The sequence below is a fragment of the Stegostoma tigrinum genome, chromosome 40, assembly GCF_030684315.1.
Source record: "Stegostoma tigrinum isolate sSteTig4 chromosome 40, sSteTig4.hap1, whole genome shotgun sequence".
NCBI classification, from domain to species: domain Eukaryota; kingdom Metazoa; phylum Chordata; class Chondrichthyes; order Orectolobiformes; family Stegostomatidae; genus Stegostoma; species Stegostoma tigrinum.
The window spans coordinates 931,314-956,886 of NC_081393.1; the positions used below are offsets into that span (position 1 = coordinate 931,314).

At 43.0% G+C, this 25,573-nt stretch overlaps 1 protein-coding gene across 1 annotated transcript in view; it reads right to left on the minus strand.

The window, feature by feature from the left end:
• Positions 1–6,910: 6,910 nt before the first annotated feature.
• The window catches only part of piwil2 (piwi-like RNA-mediated gene silencing 2), an 87,091-nt gene continuing 68,428 nt past the window's right edge, over positions 6,911–25,573 (minus strand). The window contains exons 16-20 of the mRNA XM_048522975.2: positions 23,429–23,517; positions 17,747–17,852; positions 16,634–16,890; positions 10,975–11,082; positions 6,911–8,467 (exon numbers count right to left, since the gene is read on the minus strand). Coding sequence (XP_048378932.2) covers positions 8,311–8,467; positions 10,975–11,082; positions 16,634–16,890; positions 17,747–17,852; positions 23,429–23,517 — 717 coding nt within the window. The 3' untranslated portion in view covers positions 6,911–8,310. The remainder of the gene's footprint in view (positions 8,468–10,974; positions 11,083–16,633; positions 16,891–17,746; positions 17,853–23,428; positions 23,518–25,573) is intronic.

The window sequence follows — 25,573 nt, forward strand, 5'->3', positions numbered from 1 at the left end:
AGATATGAAGGCACAGCGACAGTGGAGGGATGAACATTTGGGAGATTCCAGATTTCAAGCACCACAGGTACCTTGAAGGTTGTCACGCTGGAGGAGAGACAAAGATTATGTCACGAAAGTCTGTAAGAACAATGATGAGAAGTTTAAAATTGAGATGCTACTTGACAAAGACTATGTTGGTCACTAAGTCTGGGGGCTGCTTCAAAAGACCTGGTGTAAGTTCAGACATGGGCAGCAGAATAAATGGAATGTGGCTATTCAAGAAACAAGAGTGAAAAAAACAGGGTACAGTGGGCCAATACATGTGGCAGCAATCGGCAAAATGCACCAATCTATTATAACCATAGTGGCATCTCGGCAATCAGACAGCTGTATCCTGGTATTCAATATAGAATTATGAAAGAAAAGTGGTGTTTTAAGAACTTATGCAATTTGATGCTGTAACTAGTAGTGTAGGCAAGTGGCAACAAATATATTTGCATTTTGAAAAGCATTTCATGATGTGCCACATGAAATGGAAATGCCAAAAATGATTCTGGAATTGGAGGCAATTGTTTAACACTGATTGAGGCCTGACTAATAGAAATAAAGTGGTCATTATCAGGTTGTCATTTGTGATATGAATGACTTGAGCCTCAGCTATTTTCAATCCAAATCCATAATGGCAAGGAAGAAGCCAAATGTAACATGTCAGAGTTTGTTAACAGTTTAAATTCTCATCTAACTTTGCAGAATGAGGAATTTGTAAAGGAAGAATGATTAAATACATAGGTAAGAATGGCATGTGGATGAATGTAATGTGGAAATGTGTGAAGTTACCCACTTAAGTGGAAAAACAGGAAGTATAATACTTAATCAATGCTTGAAGACTCAAAAAAGTTTGTGCTTGGTGGGACCCTAGTGCTGCTGCACATAAATCTCCAAGTTAACAAACAGGTATAGCAAGTAATCAAATCACAGCAAGAGGATGACATTCAGCCTGGCAAAAGCAATTCATCTGGTATCAACTCTTTCCCCGTAGCCCTGCAGTTTTCCCTTCAGTTCTCTTTTGACAGCCACAATTCAATCTACCTTCTCAGATTCAATGAGGAAAACATTTTGACATCCTTGATTACTAAGGGACTGGAGTGAAGAATTCTCACCTAAAATGTCAAGCTCCACATGAGATCACAGTTAGAGTAGTGCGTGCAGTTTTGGTCTCCTTATCTATGGAAGGATACACTTGTTTCAGATGGTTTGGGACTGAGCTTTACCAGGCTGACAATCTGGAACTAGAGACTGTCCTACAATGGGGTGTTTTGTAGACGCTGATGATATTTGAGAAGTTAGAAGAATGAGAGGTGATTTAATCGAAACATAATATTTTGAAATGCCTCAATAGGGTAAATGCTCATGTGATATATTCCCATGGCTACAAAGACTAAAATGAGAGCTCAATTGTCAAATAACAGGTCGATGATTTAGAATTGAAATGAGAATTAACATTTTCTCAGGATGGTGAACATTTGGACAATCCTAGCCCAGAAACTTGTGGACAGTCAATGACCAATAGATCTTTGGATACTAAGGGAATAACACAATGAGGATTGTACTGAAGGTGCATCTGGGGATCAGTCACAGACATACTGAATGATTGAAAAGGTTCAAAGAGTTGAATGGACTACTCTTGCTTAAAAACTGTATTAAGGTCACAGGGGGATAAATGGCAAAAAATGACAATGTTGCATGTCATGGGAACATGCGAATCTGAATAGACAGATGTATACAGGGATTTGCAGGAGGGAGTACTGTGGAGAGATGATGCCCTGACCGTGACATGCTTGGAAGGAACAAGTGAGAATTCCCAAAGCTTTACCACTGGTGTCAGTGTAGACTATCAGTAATAACAAGTATAGGATGACATTATTTGATTGTGAGGATGGAAAAACTCAATGAGCCTGGCACAATTCACAAGTTCTTCTGCAGAGCTGACAATATATGCCAAGACCGTGCTGGGAGTAATGATTAGAAATGGGAGTGACACCAAAAACAGAAGAGTAAACATTGAGCTTTTTGAGGAACACGTGAAAAGGAGGGAGTCAATGATCACGTAAACAAATATGTACATCAAGAAGGTTGGAGGTTCGGGAGAATAGAGTCAAAGGGACCAAGAAGTCATTCTCTTAAACAAAAGCTGTTTGTATTTCTCAGATTTCAAATACTGGTAACACCTGAAACTCAAAAATGTTTTCCCAAAACCTCACTTAATTATGATACGGGTACAATTAGTTGCAATGTCAAGCCGGAGATCAGCAAGTTGCATTCAAGTCGCAGCCTTCACATCATTAAATATGCAAAGCACTTCACGGCATTTATTCAAAGTTTGGCACTGAGCTACCTAATGAAGTTTTAGGAGAGGAAGGGGTGGATTTAAGGCAGTATCCAAGGAGCAGAGCAACTGGTAGAAAAACAAAGACACGGATTGTATACCAGGTTCTACCACAACTATATTTCTGGGAAGGCAGGTAAACAGGCGAGTGCATGGCACAGCCCTATGGCCACAGTGCGACTTCTCTTTGTATCAAGTTCATCAGATGCACGAGAATAATTGGAAAAGACCAGATTAGATTTCACACTCTGAACAGGTTGTTGTTAAGTATTACTGTGTACAGAATGTCCTTCGACCCACTGCCACAGACACAGCTCATGAAAAAGATACTATGGAAGAGCAATCTACCCAGATGAATTCCAAGTCCAGTACACTAACGTTCAAACTGCCAATTCAAAAAGGTGTCAGGTTACGTAAGTACTTGATTTAATTTGAACCTTGGAACAAATTTATGCTAAGCTACCAGGAAACCAGAGACAGCCAAAAAATATCTTTTATCTAGTGCAAGTGGTCTAACTCCAAGATCTGTGCAAAATATAAAGTTGTCTCTTTCAAAAATACGAAGAGCCCAGATTTCTCAATGTCATTATTCCACTCCATTCTTCACCAACATATCATATGGTCACAAAAGAGACAATTGTGTAGTCCATTGTTTTGTGGATGCCCTTGCAAAATCCTGTAGGACTTAAAGCACTGCACTCATCCCAAGGAATGGGGCAGCATAGGGTGGTGGTAGTGACAAGAAATAGCATTGTGGCTCATCTCATGAAACTCCTCTGTTATTTCACATTTATTTTAAAGAATGCAAATAACATTAGTGAGGTCAAAATTGATCACCTCTCTTCGGTGTTTTAAGATGAAAGTGAGAAAACTCATTGCTGTAGGTTTGGAGTCACATGTAGACCAGAACAGACAAGGATGACAAATTTCCTTCCATAAAGGACATCAGTGAACCAATGATTTTGACTAATTTCAACAGTTTCACAGTCCAGTCTCCTGATTGCAGTTTATTTTTTTCATTTCTAGACTGAGACCTGGGTCTGCGAATGTATCTTGAATTTTGACCCCAACTTTTTCACTGTGCCAAGAAATCAAAAGATGCTCTCTTTCGATTTGACAAAATATTCTGAAAAGCAGCTCCTTCTATTGCAATACCAGACAATCTGGAACAGCAATTTTAAACAGACTTTCACTGCTTATGCGCAAGCTTCAGGGCCATGCCACAAGATATCATTTGCAACAGAAGACAAGAACAATTGCTTTGTCAGAAGGCAGCAGATCATATTCAACATGCAGATACACACCGCAGAGGGATGGGCAGCTGATGGCTTACTTTGGGAGCATGCGAATGGATTTGCACATCAAAAACTGGTTAAGATAATGGGCAAAAGGAGCCAGAAGGGGGATGTGCAAAGATTTTTTTTAATCAAACATGCTTGAGATGAGGAACGAGCTGCTTAAAGAGCTGATATAAAATCCAATCATGACTCCCAAAATCAAATAGATAAACACTTCAAAATCAAACATTTACTGACCCAAGGAACATTGAGAGAGGAGGAATAGCTTGACTATTCCTATAAGATGGGTCAAATGACTTTCTGCTGTGCTGCAGGATTTCAGACGATTGCACAAACTCCTTTGCAAAGTCCTTTCCTATTGCTGAAAGATATGGGAACACAACCATCATCTCTTGGCTCCTCTGGATAGCTTGTTGAGAAGATTGGCACCTACAACCTGCAGACCCATCAAACACAATGGCCTGTCCTGCCAACAGACTGAGGTCTGGAAGTAGGCTGCCTTTCCAAGATGGTTTGTGCTACACAAGTTCAATGCATTGGAAATGTTGCCAAGTATTGTCCGCTGGTCATCAGTTGTCAATTATGTAGCCAACAACCAGAGGATTACATTAGTGAAGCAGGGCCGAGCAACAGTGATAAAAGTTGAATTAATATAGTGACAGACTGAATAGCTTGGTGCCAGAGACTAGCCAATCGGAAGTACAATCAGATAACCAACCTCCCTCCTTTAACTAGCTGCAAGGGTCTCCATGGGACAACAGCCCAGTGGGTAGTTGGTCTCAAGTGATGAGCAGGAACCCTACCCACACACTGTTCCGATATAAACATGTTTCAACTGATCTCATTCTCTCTCTCTCAATTGAGGCTCCAAAGATTTCATCAATTACATTTTGTGTTGTTTGGCCTCTGGCAAGTGTGATGCAAGTGAAAGAGAGTAAGTCCAGAGCAGCTCTGAGGAAAGACTGCTGTGGAATCATCTCTGAGTTTTAGACAAGTCCAGCTCATTTGCCAATGGTGGACTCATCTTAATATAACTCAAACTCTGCATTTAGACAATGATTGCACAGTGTTAAGTGCAGATTCACACACAGTGTACTGCAGCCAGAATCCAGACTCTGGGTTAAACTTGATACAAGTTGGACAGAAGACTTAAAAGGCATAAGTAAAACTTGGCTTCAGAGTAAGTTTGACATTTCACAAGTTCACTGTGTCACATTGAAAGTCAGCCTATTGATATTAAGCTGGAGGTGTGCAATTATCTCAAGTATATGGAACTTTCAACAGTCCCAGTTGAGAATGGGCCCATGACATTGAGGATTTGAATTTTGAGAACCGGACAGACTCACACGAGCTTGTAATAAGCACCACTGGTTTCTGAACAAAGTCACAACTGCTAAGAATGGGTGCTGCAGACTTGAGGTAACAAAAAGGAGTCAAGATTGCAGCAGTTTTATTTTGCCTTCAGCCTACAGAATACCAAAATTAGCCTGGCCTGAACATGCAACACAAATATTCCTTTAAGCATACCTTGCTGCAATCAAAACAAATTCAAATGAAGTATACGCTCACGACAGAATGCATTTCTCCTGAGCTAACCAGAGAGCAATGCTTACTTAATTTGATGGAATAATTCAGTCTTCCAATGTTGTCTGCTCATGGATGAAGTGGTCACAAATAACTAAGACCATTATACCATTTCATGTTTGTATGAATTAGCTGGTAGCAACTCATTCTTATTGAATTCAAAAAGGTAACCTCTGTACAGAGTATCATCCACAGAATACAGAAGATTAAGAGAGTTGATAGGGCAGATACACAGCAAGTATTCTCTCGGGATTGAGGAGTCCTGGGCAAAGAATATGAATTTAGGTTAGAGGTACACTGTCCAAGGGTGCAATCAGCACTTCTTTACACCAAAGACAATGGAAATCTGGAACTGTCTTCCTCAGGAAAGCAACAGTTTGACCAATTGAGGAATTCAGAAATAGATTGATAGAATTTGATTGGGTAAAGGCATTATCAAAAGAAACCAAAAAGGGTAAATGGACTGATAGATAGATCGATCATGTGACCTAACTGAATGACTGACTTGGTGTCAGGATCTTGTATTTCAGCTCTTGAATTTTCGAAAGATGGCACGGATGTGGAATGCATTTGAGCGACTCTCAAGCTTCACTCATCTCATAAATCAACCATTACTGTCTGAAAAGTTAACACTTCAAGGTAAAGAGTTTGTAAAATAGACAAAAAGGAATTATTTCTACATAGCACCTACAGTCCAGCTGGAAATGCCCCATACTGTTCAACCGAGCAACTCAGATGTCTGACTGGTGTTTCTCGAGGAATTCAAACCCTTATTTTTACAGAACTCTAGTTCCTTCACTTATCACGTCTGGATTAAACAAAGTTATCGGTGTTAGAAATTTCAGTCAGCAGTAGGAACAGAGGAACCTGTTCCTGTCACATTATTCAAGAACCCAAGATGCATCAGCAAAGTCAGAATCAGGAACAAATATGCAACATAACAGGAGTGTTCACCACATCTTGGCCATAGGCTAAAATCTTGGAACTCCCTACCTAAAAGCATTGGATTATCTACACCACATTGACTGTCGAGGTTCAAGTAGGCAGCTCACCACCTTCTTCTCTATGGGCAATACAATTTGGCCTCTTCAATGATGCCCAGGACACAAGATTTGCCTTTCAGGGATATCACAATTCAACATAAATAGTTTTTGGATGTGAGTTTGCTTGGTGAGCTGGAAGGTTAGTTTTCAGACATTTTGTCACCATTCTAGGTAACATCATCAGTAAGCCTCTGGTGAAGCACTGGTGTAATGTCCCGCTTTCTATTTATCTGTTTAGGTTTCCTTGGGTTGGTGATGTCATTTCCTGCATTGGTGATGTCATTTCCTGTTCTTTTTCTCAGAGGATGGTAGATGGATCAATCTACCATCCTCTGAGAAAAAGAACCGGAAATGACATCACCAACCCAAGGAAACCTAAACAGATAAATAGAAAGCGGGACATAACACCAGCGCTTCACTAGAGGCTCATTGATGTTACCTAGAATGGTGATGAAACAGCTGAAAACTAACCTTCCAGCTCAGCGAGCAAACTCACATCCAAAAACTCAACCTGAGCTACAAATCTTCTCAAAACTCAATAAATAGTTTTCTCAGAAAATAATTCAAACATTATTTCAAGCAAATGTAAATACAAGTGTAATGGGATCATTAAAAAAAAAACAGAAAACTCCTCTGAAGACTCAACAACAGGTCGAGGAAATGGGAATGAAATTTTGCCTTTTTTTGCTGAGTTTTTCAATAAGTAGCTCTCATGCAGCAGCTTTGGAACTTTTCATGTCAGAAGTACAGAAAACCTATTTGGCCCAAATAACCTGTCTCTTTCACATCAATCTGGCTGCAATAAATATCTCCACTGAATTAAATTAAAACAGGAATGACTCGGACCTTTAGGTTCTCCTTTTCATTAGAATAGTGAAACTTTGCTTCATTGTGTGAATACTAGCTAACTGGATTCCTTCAGTTGGGCTGGAGGTCAACTTGCACTGGAGTAGGTGTTGAATCGCATTAATCAAAGTCACAATAATGTCAACTGGATCCAATCAAAGGAGGAAAGAGTAGAATTTTTCTTTTCGTGCATTGACCTGGGGTTTTCTTGTATTGCCCTTCCAGGGAGATCCATGACTTCCAGACTGGTGACTGTCTTTACTACGGACTATCAGGGTTGAGAGAGACAGGCTAGGTGGACTACTGTATGCTTGTCCTGCAGGTCAGATAAAAATAAACTGCTGAACAGGAATCATCTACAAAGAGGAAAGTTGTTCTGAAAAGTTGAGTCTCTGGAGAGATGCAGGTACTACCAGACATACTGGATGTCACAAACATTTTCTGTTTTTATTGTTGTTAAACAGAATGCTCTTTGCTCCTCAATAGAAGAGTTTCATAGGGCAAAGATGATACCCCATCAAATTACAGTGGTGACTCTCAGTTCTGAAACTGCAGCCATTAGTGGAATTGGGCAATCACGAACATTTATTCAGAACATGGTAACTATTTGGAATCAATTCTTCTATTTCCATTCGCACCTTCTTTGATCCATCTTTCAACCAGAATTTGATTAAAGCTACTCTACTGTGTCTTCAAATTACATAACCTCTCTCAAAACAAAATATCAAGTGCACAATGATACAAGCCACATTATTCTGTGTCAAGCCCACATAAGAAATTTCCTGAAAGGTCAGGGTATGGGAGAAATGGGTCATTGCCAGCACTTGGTTTGAAAGGTACAAACTCATAAAACAAATTAAATAATACACTGAACAAAACGTACAAATCAAATCAGCCCTAGCCATTTGTAGTTTTGCTTGTTTCAGCAGCTCACTGCATGTTAATGACACGTCACTTGGAAAACAAACCAAAAAAATGCTTCAATAAGAGAATTCCTCTGTTGTTGTAATAATTAAAGTCTCAGGGGAAATAAATCTGCCCAATTGTGATAAGGGCTCCCATTTTGAGAAGATCTCCCTGGAAAGCCACTCTCACTTCCAATGGTCCCTTACCCAGCCACTATGCCCATAGTTTTTCCTGTCTGGGTCTGAAAAGGCATTTCCTGACAGCCTCATAGATAGAAGAGTAGTTCGGAGAGAAGGGCAGCTGGCTCCTGGTGCAGAGACTGGCCACAGAGAAATGCCAGTTTGTGGGCATACTTGCAGGGTGCAGGCACACGGATTGTGCCTGACCAGTTCCAGTACAAGTGACAGAGTTTGAAGGTGAGCCTGCAAGAAAAATCAAACAGATTCAGTGGATCAAAGTCATAACCCAGGACACATGAGCGAATTAGAAAACATTAAAGACTTGCATTATACAGCACCTGTGACACTCAAGACATTCCAAAGGGCTTTAGAACCAATGAAATACTTTTGCCTTGTTTAATTTTTATAAAGGTGTGGCACCAATTCATGCACAGGAAGCTCTCAATAGATCAGTATGACAACAACCAGGCAATGTTCCTTTTAAATAATGATTTAGGGATAAATGCTGGGCAGATCACTGGGGAAAATTCAACTAATCTTCTTCAAATGGTAGTAATAACTGAAAATCTGAAGCCAACACAGAAAATGCAGGTGTGGAGAGAAAACAGAGTTAACATTTCAAGTCCAGTCTGACTTTTCTTCAGAACTGACCAGGAATCTCACTGGACTCAAATTGTTAAGTCTGTTTCTCGCCATGGATGATCCTTCCAATTCCACTGTATGCTATTTCGCACCCAAAGGGGAGGGAGGACCTTGGTTTAATGTCCGACCTGAATACTGGTCTCTGATAGTACAGCCTGTCAACCTCAGCTGTATTATGAAGTGTCTGGAATGGGCTTTAAACCCTCAAGCATTCAACTTAAAGCAAAACATTACGGGCTAACAAGGTGTGGAGCTGGATGAACATAGCAGGCCAAGCAAGCAGCATCTTAGGAGGAGGAAAACTGGCATTTTGGGCCTAGACCCTTCCTCAGAAGAACCAAAATGCCAGCTTTCCTGCTCCTAGGATACTGATTGGCCTGTGTTCATCCAGCTCCACATCTTGTTATCTTAGATTCTCCAGCATCTGCAGTTCCTACTTTCGCAAAGCATTATGGTTGTGTTTGCATAGCAGGTGTACACCATCTCCAGAAAAAGGGCCATGCAAACATAAGCCAAGCCCAATACTTGGGTCAATCTTGCCTCACAGGGTGTCATTTACAGCCCTGGTCACCAGGTCAGTTTTACCTCCCATGTCAGAGATGACAACAGGGTGATAGAGCCTTCCAAATCTACCACCAGTGCCACTCAGAACAAGGGCAGCAAATATATCAGACCACTGCCACCGACAAGCTGCCCTCCAAGCCACTTACAAACCTGACTTGACAATATACTGCTACCTCACTACCATCTTAAAAGACAATGAGGAAAGGGAAACAAATGTTAGTCCAGCCAGAAACACACACATCCCACGAACTAAGACAATATCAAGTCTCATAATTCCAGTGCACTATCAAGAGAGTGCTGCACTGTTAAAGATGCTTCTTTTGAAATAACAAATCAAAAACACAATTAGTTGAATAAATGGACACAAAATCCTATGGGATATGAGAGCTGCTCTTGCAATCTAGCCCATAATTATCCCTCAACCTACAACAACACTGATTATCTGGTCATGGTCACAGTACTGAGAGTCCAAATTCAATGTCATACAGGAGAACAAGAACTTAAAACTGGCTAATATGGTCAGGTGATTTGGAACTTTGAGAATGTGAAAGGCAGTGTACACACCCAAATATACTCCAAACTTGGGAGACAGACAGGCCATTTCTAGATGAAATGAAACCTGACATGCCCTCACCATACCTACCCAATGCTGACAACAGAAAGTCTAACAGCATCTATTGGAAAAAATGTTCAACATAACAAAAAGTGGGTGGGAATGTAGATTTAAGTGAAAAATATTGTTGCATCCTTCTGAAACTGAGACAAATAGTTACATTTTATGAGTGTAGCTATCCCACATGACACACGAAGGAAATCAATGAGCCAACACCACTGAAGGTAAATAGCAATTATGCTGCCGACCCATTGTAATCTCTAGCATTTGTTGTTTTCAGTAATACTAATTGATTATTTTAAAACACCATGAAAGTCAGTGTATGAGCTGAAAAGTTCAGAGACTCTCTATGCATTTGCTGACGTGTACTAAAATTTTCAGAAAAACTTACAACTCCATTAAACCATCCAAATTTTTACGTATGCACCTAAATCCCCTTGACAACTGTATCCCCTTGTTACTTCCCTAGCCCACACTTGATTGAATAATAGTATGTAAACATACTGTAATTCCATCTTACTGCAACTGACAGTGCTTCAGTTTTGCATCGACCATCTCATTGGTCCATAAAGATCATTTCTTGAATTAACTTTGCTTTCCAGGTTTCTCTGAAGGTTACTATTCAACCACATAAGAATGTAGGAGCGTCAATTTCAAAATGGGCACAGAATATGTGCGTATTTCATACCTACAAACAAGTTGGGCTCTGTGGTACCCAAAGGCTTTCAAACTCATTTCATGAAAAGATTAATCAGGGTCTTCAATGTGTGCAACGTGACCATAGTTAATAAGTATAAAAATGAGAGCCACGTGGAGCCACATTGGAAAAAAAATCACTCATTCTCAAACTCTCACCCTTCAATCTGTGAAAACAAAACTTGATGTGTTTTTGTTTTAAAAAAAATGCACTGCTCAGTTGCACACACCTTACCTCTGCATGTGGTCAGGGCTGAGCTTGAGACTGTTGTACACACAGATATAGTGTGTTGGGATTCCACAGCCTTGACGAATAGTATGGGCTAACAGGAAGAAGTCAGTCCTTCAAAACAGGGAAACCACAATGAGATGAGAGCAACCAGGTTTACATACACCCTGTTAAATACTCTGCAATGACGATGGGAATGGACATGCAGTGAAGAACGAACATAGCACAGCAAGGGTTACAATCAACAGTGTATCCAAACCGAAGGAGGGAAAACTTCTGATTGTTGTTATCCAATCAGTTCATGAGTTCTCAGCGTGGGTCATAAAAGTACAGCTGAGGCAGGACAACTGAAGTCTCAAAAAGGACTTTAAGATTTCAGCCTTATTTCCCAGATATATAGACTTAGTTGGTTACAAGGAATGAACTGTTGGATTCAGGCCTGACAATTTTATCTTTTCTGGAAACGGACACTGTCAGAACTTGAACTCAGCACGAAATGGAACACAGCAGGTTTCTCCCATGGTACACAGAACAGGAGCACTGCTTTGACACATCAGCGTGCATGGATTCAAAATCTGCTCCAATAGCAATGCTGTTGTTCAAATATTTGAGCTTCATTTTCTGAAGCTGTGCCTCTCATACCATTCACTGTTTTCAACTAGGTCTGACAGCAGATGGCTTGACAAGCTAGATAGCTGCTCCCAGGGCGGTGCTGACAAAATCGGCAATCATCCATCAGATGTGAAGACAGTCCTGGGCTAAAGACCTCGAAATATCAAGTTGTAAGTTTGGGCAGGAACCCATTGGTAGGTAGTGTATTGTAGGTAGTATATCGGCATGGATAGAAGATTTGTTAACTAATAGAAGATAGATAGTTAAGAGGGGCATTTTCAGGATGGTAACCTTTATTTAGTGCCACAAGAATCAGTGCTGGGGCCACAATGATTTACAACATACATTAATGCCTTTGATAAGGAAAGTGAATATCGAGTTTTGAGAAGATTTGTAGCTCAGGTTGAGGTTCTGGATGTGCGTTTGCTCGCTGAGCTGAAAGGTTAGTTTTCAGACGTTTCGTCACCATTCTAGGTAACATCATCAGCGAGCCTCCGACGAAGCGCTGGTGTTATGTCCCACTTTCTATTTATCTGGTTAGGTTTCCTTGGGTTGGTGATGTCATTTCCTGTTCTTTTTCTCAGAGGATGGTAGATTGGCCCCGAATCAATGTGTTTGTTGATGGCGTTCCGGTTGGAATGCCATGCTTCTAGGAATTCTCGTGCATGTCTCTGTTTGGCTTGTCCTAAGATGGATGTGTTATCCCAATCAAAGTGGTGTCCTTCCTCATCTGTATGTAAGGATACTAGTGATAGTGGGTCATGTCTTTTTGTGGCTAGTTGATGTTCATGTATCCTGGTGGCTAGCTTCCTGCCAGTTTGTCCAATGTAGTGTTTGTCACAGTTCTTGCAAGGTAATTTGTAGATGACGTTCGTTTTATTTGTTGTCTTGGACTTGGAGCCAATCTACCATCCCCTGAGAAAAAGAACAGGAAATGACATCACCAACCCAAGGAAACCTAACCAGATAAATAGAAAGTGGGACATAACACCAGCGCTTCATCAGGGGCTCACTGATGATGTTACCTAGAATGGTGACGAAACGTATGAAAACTAACCTTCCAGCTCAGCGAGCAAACTCACATCCAGAAAGTGAATATCTACAGCCAGTTGACAAAAATAAACGGGAAGGCCTGTGGTGAGGACGGCACAAGTGTCTGCAGACAGTTTAAGTTAGCGTTCAAAAGCTCGACAGGTGGAATAATGTGGGAAAACGTGAAATCATGTTATTTGGCAGGAACAGTAGAGGGGCTGAATATTATTTAAACAGAGAAAGACTGTAGAATGCTGAAAGAGGGTTTTGGGAGCTCTTGTGCACAAATACAAAAAAAGAACTAGCATCCAAGTTCAGCAGGTAATAGGGAAGGCAAATGAAATAGAACATTACAGCACAGTACAGGCCCTTCGGCCCTTGATGTTGTGCCGAACTGTCATACCGATCTGAAGCCCATCTAACCTACACTATTCCATGTACGTCCATATGCTTGTCCAATGATGACTTAAGTGTACTTAAAGTTGGCGAATCTACTACCGTTGCAGGCAAAGCATTCCATTCCCTTACTACTCTGAGTAAAGAAACCACCTCTGACATCTGTCCTATATCTTTCACCCCCCAATTTAAAGCTATGTCCCCTCGTGCTCGCCGTCAACATCCTAGAAAAAAGGCTCTCCCTATCCACCCTATCTAGCCCTCTGATTATTTTATATGTTTCAATTAAGTCACCTCTCAACCTTCTTCTCTCTAATGAAAACAGCCTCAAGTCCCTCAGCCTTTCCTCGTAAGACCTTCCCTCCATACCAGGCAGCATCCTCGTAAATCTCCTCTGCACCCTTTCCAAAGCTTCCACATCCTTGTTATAATGCGGTGACCAGAACTGTACACAATACTCCAAGTGCGGCCGCACCAGAGTTTTGTACAGCTGCAGCATAACCTCTTGGTTCCAGAACTCGATCCCTCTATTAATAAAAGCTAAAACACTGTATGCCTTCTTAACAGCCCTGTCAACCTGGGTGGCAACTTTCAAGGATCTGTGTACATGGACACCGAGAACTCTCTGCTCATTTACACTACCAAGAATCTTACCATTAGCCCAGTACTTGGCCTTCTGGTTCCTCCTACCAAAGGGCATCACCTCACACTTGTCCGCATTCAACTCCATTTGCCACCTCTCAGCCCAGCTCTGCAGCTTATCTATGTCTCTCTGCAACGTACGGCATCCTTCGTCACTATCCACAACTCCACCGACCTTTGTGTTGTCTGCAAATTTACGAACCCATCTTTCTACGCCCTCATCCAGGTCATTTATAAAAATGACAAACAGCAGTGGACCCAACACCGACCCTTGCGGTACACCACTAGTAACTGGTCTCCAGGATGAACATTTCCCATCAACTACCACCCTCTGTCTTCTTTCAGCAAGCCAATTTCCGATCCAAACTGCTATATCTCCCACAATTCCATTCTTCCGCATTTTGTACAATAGCCTATTGTGGGGAACCTTATCGAACGCCTTGCTGAAATCCATATACACCACATCAACCGGTTTACTCTCATCTACCTGTTTGGTCACCTTCTCAAAGAACTCAATAAGGTTTGTGAGGCACGACCTTCCCTTCACAAAACCGTGCTGACTATCCCTAATCAATTTATTCTTTTCTAGATGATTATAAATCCTATCTCTTATAACCTTTTCCAACACTTCACCAACAACTGAAGTAAGGCTCACTGGTCTATAATTACCAGGGTTGTCTCTACTCCCCTTCTTGAACAGGGGAACCACATTTGCTTTTAGTTTTGGGAGTATACAAATAGGGACATTTTCCTTCAGCTATACAATGCACTAGTCAGGACACAACTAGAACACAGAACAGAGATAGTAAGAACTGCCAGTGCTGGAGTCAGAGATAACAGTGTGGAGCTGGAGGAGCACTGCAAGCCAGGCAGCAGAGGAGCAGGAAAGGTGACGATTTGGATAGGGGCCCTTCTTCAGAAAAGGGGGAGGGGGAAGGGAGCCCCGAAATAAAACAGGTGGGGTGGGGATTGGGAAGGTAGGTGGAATGGTGATAGGTGGATGCAGGTAGGCAGTGGTGGGGTTGGTCAGTGAGGTGGGAGGAGCGGATAGTTGGGAGAGATGACGTACAGCTTGTGTCAGGTCAAGAAGACAGGGATGAAAATGAGGGTTGGTCATGGGATGAGGCCGGGGTGGGTAGATTTTGAAATTGGTAAAGTCCACATTGAGACCACCGAGTTGTAGGCTCCCAAGGTAGAATATGAGGTGCTGCTCCTCCAGTTTCCTGGTGGTCATTGTGACACTGGAGGAGACCCAGGGATGGACACGTCATCCAGGGACTTGAAATGCTTTACGAATGGAAGGTGTTGTCGTTTGTCCCGAACAGAGTGCAGGTGCTCCACAAAGCAGTTTCAGAGCCTCCGCTTGGTCTCCCTGATGTAAAGGAGGCCACATCAAGAGCAGAGGATGCAACAGGCCACATTAACAGAAGTGCAGGTGAAGCTCTCTCTGGCGTGAAAGGTTCGTTTGGTGCCTTGGACGGAGGTGAAGTGGGTGGGGGGAAGAGAGTGTGTAGGAGGAGATGCAGAACTTCCTTTGGATGCAAATTACAGTGCCAGGGATGGTGGGGCTCATGGAGAATGTGCAATGGTCAAGGGAGTCGCAGAGGAAGTAGTCCCGATGGAAGGCAGAAAGGGGTGGAGAAGGAAATGTATCTTTGGTTGTGGGGTCAGATTACAGGTGGCGGAGAATAATACATTGAATCTGGAGATAAGTTGGACTTGTCCCTGCAGCCGCAGGAAGGGCTACACCAGCACATTTCCCTATAACCGCAGGAAGCACTACACCTATCCCTACACTTGCCTCCTCACCTCCATCCAAAAACCAAACTAACCTCTCACATCAGTGGGGGGGGGGGGGGGGGGGGGGGGGGCGGGGGGTTGACCTGCACATCTGTCAATGTGGTCTACAGCATTCTCTGCTCCCGATGTGGCCTCCTCTACATCAGCGAGACCAAGCGGAGGCTTTGAAACTGCTTTGGAGAGCACCTGCACTCTGTTCGGGACAAACGATAACACCCTCCATTTGCCAATCACTTCAACTCCCTCTCCCATTCCCACTCCCTGGGTGACATGTCGATCCTGGGCCTCCTCTGATGTCACAATGATGCAACCTGGAAACTGGAGGAGCAGCACCTCATATTCCATCTTGGGAGCCTACAACTCATTTGTCTCAATATTGACTTTAAAAATGTTTCAAAATCTCCACAATCCCGGCCTCATCCGATCATCAACCATTCCTCTCATCCTGCGTCCTTGATCCGACACAACCTGTCCATCTTCTCTCCAACCTATCTGGTCCTCCCACCTCACTGACCAATCCTAACTGCCTACCTGCACTCACTTATCACCATCCCACCTACCGTCCCCAGCCCCACCCTCCTCTCTATTTATTTTGGAATTCCCTTCCCCCTCCTCCATTTCTGAAGAAGGGTCCCCAAACAGAAATGTCAACTTTCCTGATCTTCTGATGCTGCTTAGCCTATTGAAAACACAGAACAGTTTTAGCCCCTTTATCCAGGGAGAGAGATGCTGTCACTGTAGACAGTTCAAACAAGGTTCATTCAGCTGATTCTGGGTATAGAAGTACTGTCTTACAAGGACAGATTGTGTAGGATGGGCTTGTATTTGGAGCTCAGAGCATGAGAGATATCCCTTTGGAAACATACAAGATTCGTAAGAGACTTGACAGGCTACGTGCAGGCAAGTTGCTTCCTCTTGTTGGAGGGTGTAGGATCAGAATAAGAGGTCACCTGTACAAGACAGATGAGGAGGAATTTCTTCAGTGTGAGTAAATTTGTGATCAGAGGGCTGCAGAAGTTGGGTTATTAAGAATATTTAAGCTGACACAAATAGATTTTAATCAGTGAAAGTATCATGGTTACAGACAAAAGTCAGGAAAATTCAGTTGAAAATGGTCAAGCAGGAATTGAATGACTCGATGGACTGAATGGCCTACTTCAACTTGTATGTGTTATGGTCTCACCATTCCCTGCTGGTGACAGTATGGTCCATCACAGTTCCAGGTGGTGGCACCTCAAGCCTGCCCGATGCTGCCTTTGCATACAGGTTAGTGCTGATCCTCTTCTGCACCACTATCACCATCATTTTTGGGTGATAGTCACTGAACACCTCAAAGCACTTTAGGAGCTGAGGAAGCTCATAGTCTGTCACAGTGTTGAGCTGGCCATCAGACACTCCATCGCGGTACACAGCAATCTTCTCAGGGAGACAGTGGTTTATCTGTACACAACAGTTAAGATACACTGACTCAGTGAAAACTTAGCATGAGACATTCCAACAACTCACTGCTTACATCACCTAGTCAAGGCCACAAGCAGCAATCAAATAAAGCCACACACTTCAAACAAAGACACACTCTGCCTAATTAACTCCTGGTTGAGCATGAAAGGGAGAAGAAAAAGTAGAAATGGAAACAAAACAAAGGGCAACTGTACATCGGAACTCTTAACAACAACACAGAACAGGTGCCATGTCTTCTAATCTTTCCGAGGAGAATGCCTCGCAGAACCGCCAATTCTGAGCACAGCGAAGGGAACATTGAACACTAGTATTGTTTCAGGTTGCGTGTCTTTCAGAATGACTTTCTCACTGTCCTATATTATCTCCTCCTCCTGCCACAGGTGGGAGGGAGGGGAAGGATGGAGGTTGGGGGGGGGGGGGGTGGTGTGGGGGCAAGAGGAAAGAGAATGGTGGGAGGTACAATGGAAGAAAGGGAGGTGGGGAGGGACTGAGAGAGAAAAAGAGGGAGAGAGACAGAGATAGACAGAAGGAAAGAAAGACAGATGTAGTTTGACACTAGAATCGCTATGTTTACTGACAGAGTTGTCTATTGTCAGAGAAAGTGAAAAGAAATTCAGGTGAGAAGCAAATTCTGCCTAGGAATCTGGGCAAGGAGTTCATGGTGAAAGAAGATACAACTACTGTCAAGGAGCTAATGTGCTTTGTTTTAAAGTCTCTAATTAACACCAGCTTGACACCACACCCACCTGTATACAACCTCCTCTAAAATTTTTACTGAACACAGAATTACAGTGATGTGCGCACAACGCTGATACACGATGCCTTTGCTGACTACCTCATAGTACTTTTTCAGGGATGCCACCATGCAAATCTTTAATCCATCAATGATTTCCTGATTGGGCAACTGAAATGCAACCTTCGAAAACCACTTGGTCATTGCCCTGAGGAAAGAAAACATAGAATTAAACCAAAATGGTCTCCTTGACTTCAGCTCTCAAATCAATTCCATGCTATTAATGATGAGTGATTTATTTCGTTGCAATCTCACAATGAAGCATCATAATTTCAAGTGTTGGGAAGTGGTGGTCTGGAGAACGCTCCTGTTTTCCTCCTGCTACTTATGATACAGTCTGGGATACACCCTCAAGCCAACTGCAAATCCAAATGGCCGAACAGGGTTAACTAGTGGGTTGAAGAATATACCATGTACCTGGAGAGAAAGGGAGCAGTGTTCTGGCAAGCAACATACAGATTGGTGACTTCACCCAGCAACAACATGCACAGTGGTGCCGAAATCCAATATCAAACTCCAATGTGCTGGTGTAGCATTTGGAAGCTTGAGGAACACGTTCAAAGTTGGAAACCTCAAATCCAGCACCAAGTGCATGATCTATAAAACATCCATGGTCCCTAATCTCCTATATACAATCAGAAATATGCAGCATGTACAGTAGGCCCCTCAAATTCCTGGAGAGGATTCACCAGTGTTGCCTTCGCCTAAGTCCACAAATCCCACGACAGGATAGGTTTCCCAACATGACCATCCTCTCCCAGGCCAACGTTCCCAGAATCAAGACATCAGTCATGCACAACCAGCTGCGATGGGCAGACCACATCATTCCCCAAGCCTGACACAAGACTCCCAACCACCCCACCATAGTGAAAGCAAGCCATTCTTGACCTTGAGGGACTGCTGCAAAGGCACTGTGTCAATGCCTCTAATATCATGAAATGGCAGAGGAGGAGCAGGGCTGCATTCAGGCTCTTGCCTGGATCTCATCTGCTCCTGCATGTTTTCTCTTCTCTTTTCCTTTGCCTACTGTGCTCTCTTTTTTTCCTTTTATTCTTCCTTTTCTTTGGAGCCTATTGCAGCAGGTCAGTTGTTGATATTGACGTAGCAGTTAGAGTGGGCCATGTATGAAATGACAGCACCTTCCAGCGATCCAAAGTAGCAGCAGACACATCTCACAGCAACTGGATTCAGTGGTGGCAGCAGGGATGTCCTCCTGGCGTTTGGGGCTGGGGGAAGCCATGTCAATCAGAAGCAGCAGTGGACTTTAAGATGGTGGCACCAGCAAGGCAACACTTCAGAAGAGGGCAGCTGGAGTGGACCTCTTGGCAGGGTAGCAGCAGCAACCTTTCTGGCAGCACAACCAGGGACTCCTGGTTGCAGAGGCAGAGTGTGGGTTCAGCACTGACATCAGCATCACTGGACCCACCAGGAAATGGGTGGCACTTAAACAGTGGCAACTCCTACATTGGTGGGTCAGACACAGGCAGCTGTGAGGTGAAGGGGTGGTGGTAGTGGTAGTGGGTGAGTGTGTTTGGAGACTAGTGGCAGCACTGGCATTGTTGGTGAGTCAGCTCATTTTCGCTTATCTTTTATTGATTTTTACACAAACTATTCAAAATGCCACAGGATTGTGGCAATAGTTGAAGCTTTTCACTGTATTTTATTGTAATAATCACTCTAAAATGCAAGTGACAATATATTTAAAAATGTCTCAACTATTGATTAAGAATCGATATTAGGCGAATGATAGACACTCATTCATCTTAAGTTGACGACAAACTCCAGAAACAAGAGTTCATAACACAGGCTGACTCGCCAGTATTGGCAGAATCCTACAGTGTTGGAAATACTTCCTTTCTGATGAGACATTCAACTACATTTCAAGCTGCACTCCCTCAGGTGGAGACTCAAGACACAATGGCAGCATTTCACACAGCAAGGAAGATTTCACAGGTAGCTTTACCAATTCTTATTCCATAACTTTCATTATTGATACAATGTTCATCATTGTCATGTTGCTGCTCACGCAACTTTGTCACTGCAGATTGGCAGCTACCTTTTTGAAGCTACAGCTATGACAATACTTGACAAAATACTCCACTGGCTGTAAACACTTTGAGATGTCTCTAAGTTGTGAAAAGTACAAAAATGCAGGTCTACAGTTCTGTTAACAGGAGTATACTGAAACAGTAACTGCCAAAAGCTAGTGAAGAAATGAGGGACTGACAGTCTGATATGAAGGCTCATTTTAAGGGTCAAACAAAATTTCTGCATTATCCAACGTCTATACGCAATGCAGGATTTTCACACTTGTCAGTTCAGCTACTGACTGCTAGCAAAATGCTAAATTCCTGTTCTGGAGATACACTGTTTTATAACATCCTGCATTACCTGGCCATCCAGGTGTACCACACACCTGGGCTGGAATAATCCAGAAGTCAATGGGACGTTCAGAGGGGCAGTTATTTGCTCAATTGCTCAAACCTGTGAATGAATAAAATCAAATCATCAAGGCACTGTCAAGGATATGGGCTAAACGCAGGCAAATAGGATTAGTCTAGTTTGGGAAACATGGTCAATGTGGATGAATTAGACTGAAAGTCTGTTTCCATGCTGTATGTCTCTATAAATATATCAGTTTAGAAATTCAGTAGCAATACCTTGAGCCAGAGTGACCAGCGCACAGAATATTCTACAAACGTAAATCAGTGCAACGATACGTTAAAAGGGGAAAATAACCAAGTATGGGGGAAGAAAGGGATAAATGGTTCTGTTACTTGGGTTTGGTCGTCAGGTGGCAGGAGTGCACAATTTGGTGACTTAGTCTGCCAGTTTTAATTAGGTTCTTAACAGTCAGAATTCAAGAAGCAAGGAGGTTAAAGGGGATTTTCAGAGCCCAGTCAACCGAATGCCAGGTGGAGTACTCAAACTACAAAATGTGAAGAGGTCAAATTGGAAGAGCAGCGAGACTTTCAAAATTTGCACAGCTGTACAGTGTTACAGTGACTAGCGAGGCCATGTTTTACACATGGGACACCTGAACATTAGATTCATTATAGTGGAATTATCACTGGACTGTTAATCCAGAGACCCAGATAATGTTCTGGGCGCCTAGGTTTGAATCCCACCACTGCAGATGGTAGAGTTTGAATTCAATAAATAGCTGGAATTAAGGGTCTAATGATGGCCGTAAATCTATTGTTGATTGTCAGGGGGAAAGCCCACCTGGTTCACTAATGTCCTTTAGGGAAGGAAACTGCCATCCTTACCTGGTCTGGCCTACATGTGGCACCAGGCCCACAGTAATGTGGTTGACTCAACTGCCCTCTGGGCAATTAGGGATGGACAATAAATGCTGGTCTCAGCCAGTGATGCCATCATCCCGTGAATGAATAAATGAAAAAAAAGACCACTCAAACATCTCAGCCTCAGATGAAAAGATTGCTTTAGTTGGGCTGTTGATGTAAAGTATGGAAGATGTTAGAAATCAGATAGGAAGTCAAATGGAAATTTTCAACAGGTCACACAGTCATTACAGAGAGAGAAAATCTTAAAGCTTGACACACTAACTATCTGACTGGCAACAGGTTGGGAAAGGAGAAGGTGCAACGAAGCTTTGGTGTCCCTTGTATACCAGTCATTAAAAGCAATTATCCAGGTGCAGCAAGCAACGGAGGAGAAAATTTGACCTTCACAGTGAAAATGTTTGAGTACTTGCAGCAAGCTATCCCTGCTCAATTGTTCAGGGTCATGGTGAGACCATCCATAGAGTATTGTGCACACTTTGGTCTGCTGATCTGAGTATTTTCTAGCTGAAGAAGAAGTGCAATGAAGATTTACCAGGCTGATTCCTGGGATGGCAGGACTAATGAATGAAGAAAGGCTAGAGTGGGGAGGACTGTATTCACTGGAGTTTAGAAGATTGAAAGGGGATTTTATACAAACCTATAAAATTCTAACAGGTCTAGAGAGACCAAGCATTGGAAGCATGCTCCCGGTGACAAGGGAGTCCAGAAGCAGGGGCCTCATTCTAAGGATACAGAGAAGGCCATGTAGTTCTGAGGCAAGGAGCAACGTCTTCACTCAAAGAATGGTAAGCCTGTGGAATACTCTGCTGCAGAAAGTGCTTGAAGCTGAAACATGGGATGTTTCACCTTCTTTGAGAAGGAGTTAAATATAGTTTTTTGGGCTAAATGGATCAAAGGGGATAAGGCAAATGCAAAAAGAAGGTACAGTTGGACGATCAGCCACGGTCACACTGAATGGTGAAGCAGGCTCGAATGGGTGAATGGTTAACTGCCCATTTTCTGCATATTTATGTAACTCAGTTCCACTGTTCACATATGTTGCCTAATCAGAATATTTCCACTTCAGTATTGTTTTTCACGTTGTATCAAATTAGCATCTCCGTCAGGCAAACCTGCCGGCAACTCCAATGCACATTTCTGAAGATTCTGACCTTCCCAGTTTCATTTATCAGAGAAAATGAAAGCTGATCCACATGAGAGGGAGAGAGCAAGACGATCATTTTCATTATTTGCTCAACTGGAAAAGTAGCAAGTTGAAAGTTGCTTTCCATCATGCTACTAAATTTAAACCAAGTCTTCCCAATGTTGTGCGTCACAAGAAGCTGCCTGAACAGTCTGCTGATATGCAACTAGTCACGGGGCAGCTCTGAACCCTGAAAGTCACAGTGCTTTTTGACTGAATATTTCTGTAACATCTCCTGTCCTTCTTACCAGAAAGCAAAGGGTGTAAGCTCCAGGGTTTTGCTGTTGGTGTATCAATCAGAGCATTAGAAACATTTCACTTACCCAATTCCCAATTCACGAATTATCAGATCACCAACACTGCAGGTGGTTGGAAACCTCAACATAAAGATCTGCAGTGGCCTTGCAGCCCTCTTATACCTGATGGGGGTGATCAATATAGGCTCTTCCTTACTGATTGCAAAGCCAGCGAGTGGGCAGTGTGTGAAGTGATACTCTTAGAGGAACAGAACAATCCCCTGCAAAAAGTACTATTTAAAACACACACACACACACACACACACACACACACACACACACACACTACCAACTGCAACCATACTCTCTCCCAGCCTGCACACTCACACTCACTCGCACACACATCCCCTCCTCATTCCCCTGCACACGCACACACTTCCACCCACCTGACCCTAACACACACACACACACGTGCAAGCACACACACATTTTCAGATTTTGAATTGCTGAAACATTCTATATTGTTCAAAAAGCACACAATTTGTACAGAAGTCAATGCTGCACATTAAAATTTCATAGTTTGGAAATAAAACCAGCCTGAGTCCAAGGTCGTACACAGCCATATTCTAAACAAGGCCTCACACCTAAAATGCATTGTCTGACCTGAGATGTCACCTCTGATATAGAGATAAAAACTTTAGTTATTTCAGGGTAGTGACTTCAAAGAAATTCTGGGATTTGCATACTAATCAAATGAAACCTGCATCTTCTTTCTAACTGATTAAAGATTAAACAGCTGTCTTAGGTTTGTTCAATACATTCACATCAGTTCTATGACCTTTTGATCTTTTGCTTATAAACTGTGTCTGATGCCACCTCTCTCACTAACACCTGAAGGAGCAAGACTCCGAAAGCATGTGTTTTCAAATAAAACTGTTGGACTATCATTTGGTGTTGTGTGATTTTTGACCTTGACCAATAAACAGGATAGACTTACTTATTCATGCTGGCAACAAATCCAACAACAGACTGCTTCCCCCTGACAGGGTCGTGGTACACATCCATTCCTATCACCATCAGCTGTTTCTGAAACAGGGCAGACAACGAGCTAAGCATAATGCATATACACATACTTAATGCGTGTACTTATCTAGGCAAAGCTGAGCGCTATACATTACACCAGATCAGTTAGAGATCATTACGGAATGAGGATTATCTACCCCAGGCAAATAATATACATATATTTACTCAGTAGTTTTACAAAGAGTCAATTTAGACCGGCATGCCTGTTCCACCTCTCAGTAAGATCCTGGTTTGTCTGCAAACCAAATACATATTGGAGCTATTCATACCTTTGGTTAGCAAAACATTCTACAATGAGTTTTCAAATTAACCATTGTTTGAGCATCAATTGCTGTCCATCGAAGACAATTCCATATTCATCCACTCTTGCCACACATACTTCCCATACCTGAAAGGTCCAATTTGTCTTTAATTAAACAAACACTGTGGGTGCCAGCAATCTGAAATAGAAACACAAAATATGGGCGGCACGGCAAATAGTAGTGCTGCCTCACAGTACTAGGGAGCCGTGTCTGTGTGGGTTTCTTCTGGGTGCTCTAGTTTCCTTCTACAGTCCAAAGGTGTGCAGATTAGTTGGATTGGCCATGTTAAATTGCCAAATGAAGTCCTCGGGCAACAAAACACTTGCATACTTGGAGATCAGAGATAATGGGGACTGCAGATGCTGGAGAATCCAAGATAACAAAGTGTGAAGTTGGATGAACACAGCAGCTAAGCAGCATCTCAGGAGCACAAAAGCTGACATTTCGGGCCTAGACCCTTCATCAGAGAAGGAGATGGGGCGAGGGCTCTGAAATAAATAGGGAGAGAGGGGGAGGCGGACCGAAGATGGATAGAGGAGAAGATAGGTGCAGAGGAGAATATAGGTGGGGAGGGGATAGGTCAGTCTGGGGAGGACGGACAAGTCAAGGAGGCGGGATGAGGTTAGTAGGTGGGAGATGGAGATGTGGCTTGAGGTGGGAGGAGGGGATAGGTGAGAGGAAGAACAGGTTAGGGAGGCGGGAACAAGCTGGGCTGATTTTGGGACGCAGTGGGGGAGGGGGAGATTTTGAAGCTTGTGAAGTCCACATTGATACCATTGGGCTGCAGGGTTCCCAAGTGGAATACGAGTTGCTGTTCCTGCAACCTTCGGGTGGCATCACCGTGGCACTGCAGGAGGTCCATGATGGACATGTAGTCTAAGGAATGGGAGGGGGAGTTAAAATGGTTCGCGACTGGGAGATGCAGTTGTTTATTGCGAACCGAGCGGAGGTGTTCTGCAAAGCAATCCCGAAGTCTCCGTTTGGTTTCCCCAATGTAGAAGGAGCCACACCGGGCACAGTGGATACAGTATACTACATTAAGCAGATGTTCACCTGCACATCTGCCAATATGGAAAGTCATCTTGGGGCCTGGGATCGGGGTGAGGGAGGTGTGGGGGCCACGACCCTGTCAGGGGGTCACAGCTAGCTGGATGGTTGCTTTGCAACTCAGTGTGATGTCAACAGCATTAGCTGAGGTTATTATGGAGGACTCTCCTTCTCAATCTCTCTCGTCACCTGAGGCATAGTAACCCTTAAGTAAAATCCTAGAGAGAGTGCAATTCAGTGGTCTGGAAACTAGACCGTTATCGTGTCACTGAGTTATATAGCACATTGCATGAGAAGTTATGTTTTGCAAATAAAACCCCAGGATGACTTCTATGTGGAAAGTTTCATTCAATACACTTAACTAAAACCAGTCACATAAGCTAACTGGGAGTCATACTGACCCTACATTGGGCAGAGCTCCCTCCATTTCTTTGACAATGTCCTGGAATATGTTTTATGCATCTGAAGATGGGTAGGAGACTTGCTTAAACACGTCATTAAAAGAACAGAATCTCCTACACCATGTTACTCCCTTAACAAAGCTGAACCTCAGCCTTCATTTTATGCTCGCATCTTAGACTAGAGATCTGATCCCAATCCCTGTAGTGTGGAAGCAGGCCATTTGGCCTCGAGTCCACACCAGCCCTACGAAGAGCATCCCAGCCAGACCAACCCCCCAACCAAATCCTGTAATCTTGTGCATCCCTGGA